This window comes from Brachyistius frenatus, unplaced genomic scaffold, assembly GCF_029030835.1.
Source record: "Brachyistius frenatus isolate BFR_SWC_R1_liver_20210118 unplaced genomic scaffold, ASM2903083v1 Contig_463, whole genome shotgun sequence".
In the NCBI taxonomy this organism is placed as follows: Eukaryota; Metazoa; Chordata; class Actinopteri; family Embiotocidae; genus Brachyistius; species Brachyistius frenatus.
The window spans coordinates 15,789-25,000 of record NW_027211062.1 but is presented as its reverse complement, the minus strand read 5'-3'; the positions used below and the strand labels follow the sequence as shown (position 1 = coordinate 25,000).

At 46.2% G+C, this 9,212-nt stretch overlaps 1 protein-coding gene across 1 annotated transcript in view; it reads right to left on the bottom strand.

The window, feature by feature from the left end:
* Nucleotides 1-4,192, bottom strand: part of lratb.1 (lecithin retinol acyltransferase b, tandem duplicate 1) — an 18,044-nt gene extending 13,852 nt beyond the window's left edge. Inside the window, exons 1-9 of the mRNA XM_069687444.1 lie at nucleotides 3,961-4,192; nucleotides 2,935-3,035; nucleotides 2,676-2,745; nucleotides 2,467-2,597; nucleotides 2,186-2,271; nucleotides 1,894-1,993; nucleotides 1,742-1,785; nucleotides 961-1,038; nucleotides 643-839 (exon numbers count right to left, since the gene is read on the bottom strand). Coding sequence (XP_069543545.1) covers nucleotides 643-839; nucleotides 961-1,038; nucleotides 1,742-1,785; nucleotides 1,894-1,993; nucleotides 2,186-2,271; nucleotides 2,467-2,597; nucleotides 2,676-2,745; nucleotides 2,935-3,035; nucleotides 3,961-4,192 — 1,039 coding nt within the window. The remainder of the gene's footprint in view (nucleotides 1-642; nucleotides 840-960; nucleotides 1,039-1,741; nucleotides 1,786-1,893; nucleotides 1,994-2,185; nucleotides 2,272-2,466; nucleotides 2,598-2,675; nucleotides 2,746-2,934; nucleotides 3,036-3,960) is intronic.
* Between the last annotated feature and the right edge of the window lie 5,020 nt (nucleotides 4,193-9,212).

The window sequence follows — 9,212 nt, the reverse complement described above, 5'->3', positions numbered from 1 at the left end:
TAGGAGGTTAGTAGGAGGAGTTTGTAGGAGGTTGGGAGGAGGAGTTTGTAGGAGGTGTTTGTAGGAGGTTAGTAGGAGGAGTTTGTAGGAGGTTGGGAGGAGGAGTTTGTAGGAGGTTGGGAGGAGGTGTTTGTAGGAGGTTGGGAGGAGGTGTTTGTAGGAGGTGTTTGTAGGAGGTGTTTGTAGGAGGTTAGTAGGAGGAGTTTGTAGGAGGTTGGGAGGAGGAGTTTGTAGGAGGTGTTTGTAGGAGGTTAGTAGGAGGAGTTTGTAGGAGGTTGGGAGGAGGAGTTTGTAGGAGGTTGGGAGGAGGAGTTTGTAGGAGGTGTTTGTAGGAGGTTAGTAGGAGGAGTTTGTAGGAGGTTGGGAGGAGGAGTTTGTAGGAGGTTGGGAGGAGGTGTTTGTAGGAGGTGTTTGTAGGAGGTGTTTGTAGGAGGTTAGTAGGAGGAGTTTGTAGGAGGTTGGGAGGAGGAGTTTGTAGGAGGTGTTTGTAGGAGGTTAGTAGGAGGAGTTTGTAGGAGGTTGGGAGGAGGAGTTTGTAGGAGGTTGGGAGGAGGAGTTTGTAGGAGGTGTTTGTAGGAGGTTAGTAGGAGGAGTTTGTAGGAGGTTGGGAGGAGGGCGGCAGGTGTGCGAGCGCAGACCTACCCGGGACTTCCTGGATCGCCACCCGGCTGAAGTCACAGATGACGTCGGGCAGCAGGTAGCGCCGCGGGTCGCCGATCTCGTACACCAGCTGCTCGGCCGCCGTGCCGAAGGACACCAGGCCGCCGGTTTTGGGCGGCTTGGTGAGAACGAAGGAGCCGTCGGCGGAGCACTCGACCACCGGGAAGCCCACGTTGTCCCTGACGAGACGGAGGAACCGGGTCAGGACACCCTGCTGTGAGGCTCCTCCAGCTACGTTGGGTTGGTCTGGACTTCAGCAAGTCAACACGAAATCAGTTCATTTACAAAAGCGTTTCTCACCAGTCGGGAACTTTGTGCCAGTCGGTGAAGATCCCTCCGGTGCTCTGAGCGCCGCACTCGATCAGGTGACCCGCAAGACTAGAACACACAACAACAACAACAACAACAACAAATGGTAAATACAAGAAAATGACAAACAAACTAAATAATACTAAATGAAAATACTTTTCAACATTTTTGTATTTTGTTTGTTTGCCAACTTTTAATTCAACTGAAATGACAGTGATTTAATTAACTTCAAAAAATGTATTTATTCTATTTATTTTAATTAAATTAGTTTTTATTGATTTACTTTCATTTCTTTTTTTTAACTCTAAACACTGTGTGTGTGTGTTGTGTGTTTGTGTGTTTATGTGTGTGTGTTTATGTGTGTGTGTGTGTGTGTGTGTGTGTGTGTGTGTGTGTGTGTGTGTGTGTGTGTTTATGTGTGTGTTTATGTGTGTGTGTGTGTGTGTGTGTGTGTGTGTGTGTGTGTGTGTGTGTATGTGTGTGTGTGTGTGTGTGTGTGTGTGTGTGTGTGTGTGTGTGTGTGTGTGTGTGTGCTTATGTGTGTGTGTGTGTGTGTGTGTTTATGTATGTGTGTGTGTGTGTGTGTTTATGTGTGTGTGTGTGTGTGTGTGTTTATGTGTGTGTGTGTGTGTGTTTGTGTGTTTATGCGTGTGTGTTTATGTGTGTGTGTGTGTGTGTGTGTGTGTGTGTGTGTGTGTGTGTGTGTGTGTGTGTGTGTGTGTGTGTGTGTGTGTGTGTGTGTGTGTGTGTGTGTGTGTGTGTGTGTGTGTACCTGCCAGCTGCCAGCAGGTTATAGTCACTTCTTCCCCATTTAAACTGCAACAGATCAGAAACAGTCAGACGTCAAACACACCGACACCTCGTATCACAGTGATCGACTGAAGTTTCTGGTTGCCATGGAGACCGCGAGTGAGACAAACGTACGCAGTGGATGAGCGGCCCGAGAGCGATGGCGCTGTCCACGCAGCGGCCCGTCACCACGATGTCGGCACCGAGGTCCAGACAGCGACGCACCGGCTCGGCCCTGCACACACACACACACACACACACACACACACACACACACACACACACACACACACACACACACACACACACACACACACACACACACACACACACACACACACACACACACACACACACACACAGAAGTGTGTGTCAGCAGGTGTGTCAGCTGCAGGTAACATCTGTATCACAGCTGCTGAGTTCGTACCCGAGATAAACGTTCATACTGTGAAGAGATCCAGGAAGTTGCTGTCTGCTGCCGTCGGCCATCTTCACCTCTGACAGGCTGCTCCTCTGAGGAGGAGGAGGAGGAGGAGGAGGAGGAGGAAGAGGAGGAGGAAGAGGAGGAGGAGGAGGAGGAGGAGGAGGAAGAGGAGGAGGAGGAGGAAGAGGAGGAGGAAGAGGAGGAAGATTAAGTTGCGATCCATAAACATAACATTTACAACAATCAATAATCAAACAGCCATGACATCATAGGCGTGGCCTCACATGTGGCATGAGGTCATCACCGGTCACCACGGCGACCTTCAGGTCGAGGCCGGCCTTCTTGATGACTTCCTGTATGGCGGCGGCACAGGCAAGAGGGTTGACACCGCCGGCGTTACTGACGACTCGAATACCTGACAGGAAGACGGGGTTAACGCTCACCTGTCACCATGGAGACGAACACTTCCCGTGTTGTCGTGTCGAGCACTCACCTTTCCTGTGGATGTCGTTGATGAACGGAGCGAGAGCGATGTGGACGAAGTCGGGAGCGTAGCCGAGGTTCTGCAGGACGGAGTGATCAGAGATTAACACACAGTCAACGCAGCGCTGCCCCCTGCAGGCCGACACACGCACTGCAGCACACACGGCTAGAACATCTGACAGACAATAATATACTACGTTGAACTACTGTGGGAGCAGAGAGACGGCGTGTCACATGTTCACGTGTTGGGGCTGATGGGAGTGACTCACGGGCATCTTGGTCTTGGCGGCGGTGAGCAGAGACATGGTGATCTCACTGAGGTAGTCGAACACCAGGAAGTCCAGCTTCCCGCTGTAGATCAGCTGAGGCACTGAGGGAGGAAACAGCAGAGCCAGACGGAGCACTGTGATTGGTCGACTTAGACAACACACACAAACACAAATCTATAATATAATAAACAACATCAGACTGGAGAAGTTGTGTAACCCTAAAACAACAACAACAACAACAACAAAACACCTCAGTGGAACATCTGACTACTAACGAGGTTACCATGGCAACAGATCAGTAACATGATTGGGTGTAAAAGATGATTTCAGAGAGACAGAGTCTCTCAGCAGTGAAGATGGGGAGAGGTTCACCACTCTGAAAGACTGTGTTGGAAAATAGTTCAACAATCTAAGAATAATGTTCCTCAACGTAAAACTACAAAGAATTAGTGGATTTCATCGTCTACGGTTCATAATATCATTAAAAGATTCAGAGAATCTGGAGAAATCTCTGAACACAAGGGACAAGGCTGGAAACCAATATTGGATGGTGGTGATCTTCGGGCCCTCAGGCAGCACTGCATTAAAAACACACTATTCTGGAGTGGAAATCACTGCATGGGCTCAGGAACACTTGTGAAAACCATCGTCTGTGAACACAGTTCATCGCTGCGTCCACAAATGGAGGTTAAAACTCTCCAAAGAAGAAACCAGATAGAAACATGATCCAGAAGCCCCGCCCCCTCCTCTGGACCCAGATGTTTCCAGATGTCAAAACCAAATTCAAAACGAGCATTTACTTTATAATAAACTAACGAGACTCTCCGTTTTGCACACGTCTTCACACGATCTATAGATCATCAGCTTCTGTTTACATTTGTTTGCATCTTAAACGGTTTTTCTATCAAATAGGTGAATATTCGGTTGGGGCGGGGCCTTTCGGACGCATGCGCACTGCGCATTGGGCCCCGAGTCTCAACCTGTCCGTCACTTGTTTTATTCTAAAATCAGAGTCATTGAACGGACCTGCGGTGGCGGTGTCCCCCCAGAACCCGGATGCACAGCCGATCCGGACCGGGCCGGTCCCGGCGGAACTCGCGTAGCACCTGGAACCGCTCGTGTCCCGAAGGTCCGGGCCCGGTGCCCGCAAAAAGTGCGCGTTAGACCGGGAACCGACGCGCTTCTCTGCGCTTCCGCCGCGTGACAGCCGCCTGAGGGCCGCAGACACCGTCCTCATGGACTGTGGGAAGATGGACATCGTTCATTAACGGTCCGGTTCGACGGGGACGGACGGAAAACAAACTCCGAAAAGTTCAAGGTGCACCGGTACGTCTTTGAAAACAGTCCGACCGGAAACGCGTCACTGAAAGTTCCGTCTGTCCGCTGTTTCCCTCAAAACTTTGAGTCCCTTTATTTTTCTGGATGGAGGAAGAAATGAGATCTTTAACTGAAACAAAAGAAGCTGCGCTGCTGGAAAATGATAAAAGACTAAAACACGGCCATACAATATTATCTCAATAAAAGTGTGAGGGTTTTATACGAGGAATTAAGGGAAGAAAACAACGTAAAAGAAGCATTTTGATGGGATTTAAAGCGGTGAGATATATTACATACAATAGAACACGCAGGCGGATGAAACTGTCTGAAATGATGTGATTCAAGGAGGTAAAGAGGAAGTTCAAATGTGTTTACTTCATTTGTCTGGTTTGAGAGTTTCGCTCCCCGCATGCTTCATTCCCATCATCTTCTGCATAACCCGGCAATATACCGTTTTATTGTCTCTTTATTTCGTGATTCTATTTTGTATTGCTAATTAAAACAAATGGAAATATTCAAGTGGGTTTTAAATTTGTGTGAATGTGTGAATTTATTTATTTTTTCACATTTGAAATATTAAAAAAAAATCCATATTAAAATCTGTTTAGTTTTCACCAGTTAAACAGCATTTAAAACTGTTTTTTTTCTTTCATGTGATTTCTTATAATTTATAGAATGTGTTAAAATGTAAATTTTCTCATGTGAAACAGCTTTTAGCATGTGTTGTTCTTTTGGTTTTTTACATGCTATTTTTAAATCTTATGTGTCTCAAGGTAAATTCATCTCATGCACGTGAAATTATTTTTTCAAATGTGTGAAACCTAAATTTATAAACCACAGACTTCCCGTTTGTACATGTTTTATTGTCTTCATCTGGATGCGAGTGTGAATCTCAAGAGCGATAAAGTTGCCTCGAGGTCGTCTCGAGGTCGTCGGCTGGTTCCCGCCTCTCTGTTCGGCAGCCTCGTCCAACCCCTCGTGTACCCGAAGAGGGAAAATCACCCAGCAGCAAGAAAATGCTCGAAAAACGTTACTCGATTTTATCCCACGTTTAGGACGAGATGTGTATAAGAACACGTTCCCGCCGGAGACCTTCGCAGGAAGTACGCCGACTCCTTGGAAATAAAATGATTGTTTTTTGCGTCGTGAAGAACCGCCATGTTTCCTTTCCCGTGAAGGGACGGCCGTTCTGCACAGATCACACCCCCGAGCACCAAATGGAAAGACACTCGAGGGCGACAGGTCAGATGTAAATCGGTGGTGATTTGTGGTTCTGTAACATGCAAAGAACCACTTCTTGTTTATTTTCCTCATATTCCAGACGCACCTGTTTGATCGACGTCATGTTCTGACGGCAGTCAGAGACACGAGGAACGGACTCAACTTCATCGACCTGGAAGAAACAAAACAACAACAACTCCACTCTCAGAAACATTTTGAATTTAATTCATGAATAACTACTTTCATATTTAGAAAAGGTGAGTATTTCTCTTAAGATTTGCCAATGGTTGTATTAGTGATTATATTGCTATTTTGATTTGCATGATATCGCGACCTGTCAATCTAATCATGCATTAGACTGGTATTTTGTACCGGGGTCAGTGTCAACTGTTTGCCGAGCTGCTGAGAATAAAAAAAATGTTCAGGTAAAGGCCAGTGGAAGTCCGGGGTGGTTGGGGGTTGGGGCCAACCATGATTAAATATTACTGATTGCATTTAAGAATTTTCTCTTTCCAGCAATTTGTAAGTTGATTTATCAAGAAAAAAAATAAATTGGGGGATTTGTTTTGAAAGCACATCCAATTTACTTTGGTTGGAGCCAGACACTTTGGAACCAGCAGAAAATCGAGTTTGACGTTCAACATAAGGACTGTATTGATTCATCAAACATCGAGCCTCATGCATAAATATATTCATGTTGTTGTCCTAAATGTATCTTACATTTGTGAAGTTTGCTCGTAAAGGCTTTGATTTTCTCAACTAAACAAATGTGTTGTAAATCGCTGGTTTCACCCTTTTAAATGTGACTTTAATGTGCAATTTGGCAGATTGTCAGCAGAAAACTACAGAAAGTGGATCATTGTCAGCAGTTATATTAGAGGACTAGAGACCATTTAAACATTTTGACATATGAGGGTGGATCCCTGAGTTCATAGTGTTCCTGAACGCAGCACGGTGCTCCACACGGAGCAGCAGGAAGCAACGACCTCCATCAGGAAGTATTCAGAGTTCAACATCATCACTGAGTTCCTCACGTTAACGTGACCTCTGACCTCTGGTACCTGAACATTAGTGACGTCACCATGGAAACCTGAAACTGGAGCAGACAAACATCAGATTTTGGGGGGACAGAAAATCTTCAACACGCCTGCTCAGAGCCGAGTGTTCCTGAGCCCATGCAGTGATTTCCACCACAGAATCATGGCTTTCCTTAAAGCAGCGTTGCCTGAGGGACCAAAGGTCACAGACATCAGATTTTGGGTCAAACTCTGTAAATGTCCAACAGAGACCTTTGAAACGCTTCAGAAAGTCTCCGGCAATGAAGCGATGAGCCGGGCGAGGTGTTCTGATGACATCACGTTTCAAAAGGGGCGGAGCTTCACTGTCTAAGACCGAAGAGGGCGCGTCAGGTCAGAAGACACCAGGTGGCTTTTCTTTGTGTCACCGTGAATTCGTCCCCCAGAGTCAGACTGTCAACATTGAGTTCCACCGGGACCTTCTGAGGCGTCGGAGGGAAAACGTTCACTGTGAACCACCTGAACTGTGTCGCCATGGCAACAGGGTTCTCCAACACGACAACATGACGCCACAGCGCGCTGCCGTTGCTCCCCACCTCCTTCTTTAGCTCCTGCGTCTTCTTTCTGAAATTTGACCCAACATCTGCTGTTTCTCTGCTCAAGTTTCAGGTCCATGGTGACATCACGAAGGTCACATCTCCCCCGGCTCTGCTGCAGTCCTCCAACTTTTGGATTGTCCCTCGTAGCTGCCAATGACGTGCCATCAGAGAACGCTTTTCGAGGGACCGAGATTCTTCCATATTCTTTCTTGCTTTCTTCCACAGGCCATGTCAGTCAACTCGTCCTCCTCCTTCTGCGTTCCCTCCCCTCGCCTCTCTTCCTCTAACGCCTCCATCGCCTCCGTCTACTCGGCATGCAAGAATTTAATCGCCAGCAAAGTCATCTACTCCACGTGTCCCATCGCCAACGTAGTCGTCTTCCTGCCGCTCTACATCCTCATCCTCTGCCTGGGTTTCCGGCGCTGGAGGCGCTCGGTGCCAATGAGCCACTCCGACTTCTTCACCTACCACATGATGATCGTGGAGATTTTAGGCGTCTCCGGATCCGTCTTCTATTCGTCTTCGTTGGGCAGCTACAGCGGCTGCGAGGCGGTGTTGCAGTTGGGGGTGTATTTATTCTGCGTCATTTTCCCCGGACAGACGCTGTTTCACCTCCTGACCTGTGTGGAGCGCTACCTGGCTGTCGTTGACCAATCAAAGCAGAGGGCTTTCCAGATGATCGGGGCCATCACGGGAACGCTGCTATTGCGGTTCGTCGGGCTCGTTGTGAGTTTTGGTTGAGAGAATATGTTTCACGTCGATATGACCGACGTGTGCACGGTGATGGATGTAGGAATCAGCCTGACTGATCCCAGCAGTTTGGCTCTGCCTCTGCTGTTTCTGCACAGAACGGGAAAACTATCATGTTGCAGGCAGAGCAAGTGAATCGAGAGCTTCGTGGATATGGACGAGAAACGAGTTACGATGACGCAAATGATTTTTTGGAGATGTGTATAAAGCAGCCGATGTTGAAGGTTGGTAAAAACAACTAGTAGCTGCTGAAACGATGGATTTGTCTGAGGATTTGGACTGCGGACTCCAAGAACATGTTTTTCAGAAAGATCAACGAAATAAATGCAGATGAATAAAAGGCAGAGTTGAGTCTGGACAGGAAGTGGAGTCAGGACGGTGGTGCTCTCTTCTAGAAGAGGTTGGAGTCCATTACTTTCAGTGAGATCAGCGTTAACTGGTGGGAAGAGTAGAGTTGATTTTTCTGGGAAAAAACTAATCGTAAAATAAGGAACGTTTACTAAACTAAAGTAGTAGGATAGGCGGATGCCACGAACTTGCTACCAAGGCTCATTTTAATGTTGCTTGATAGTTGGTGGGACGTGGCTGTTAAATCTTCAGGCATAATTAGAAACTACAGTTTTGCGTTCAAATGCTGCCTTCAAATGGGGTCGCGTTTGGGCGTGTTCACGACAAGAATCCATATGAACGGCGCCCTCTTGTGGCATTCACGGAATTTTCTGAAAGTTCAGAGTTTACGAGTTGTGACGTGTTTGCTAACGTTTAAGGAAATGGCAGATTATTTAGATGTGAAGCTAATATATTGTGATTTTAGTCGCACAGAGTTTCCCCAACAGCCTCATCTTCTCCCGACCGTCATCACGCGTTTTATATTTCCTGCCTAATGTTAACTGCCTGATGATGTGTGTTACGTTTCAACCAATCGGAATCCAAAGCTCACTGCGGTCATTATTGGTCCTGATTAAGAATACTGAAATAAAACTATAGAACTGTTTATTATATATAACAAAACCAACGCAACGAATCTGAATGATTTGTAATCTTGTTCATACTATATAAATGTTTCTATATATCTAAAATTGAGTTTGTTTCCACACATTTACATTTGTTTGTCATGTGTTTTTGAGATGATGTATAATTATATTTGTGTTCCAGTATATGTCTTCTACTTATATCTGCAGTCAACTATATTTCTTATTGTACTACCATATATTCATATTTGAGGAGTATTTATTTATATATGGGTGCAGTATATTATTGTTTGTGGTGGTTTGTATGACATTTCATGTACGGAATAAGTGTGATTATACTACTATAGATTTATATTTAAGGTGCTGACCATTAAATGCGCATATTTAAAAAGCCTCTGTGTTAC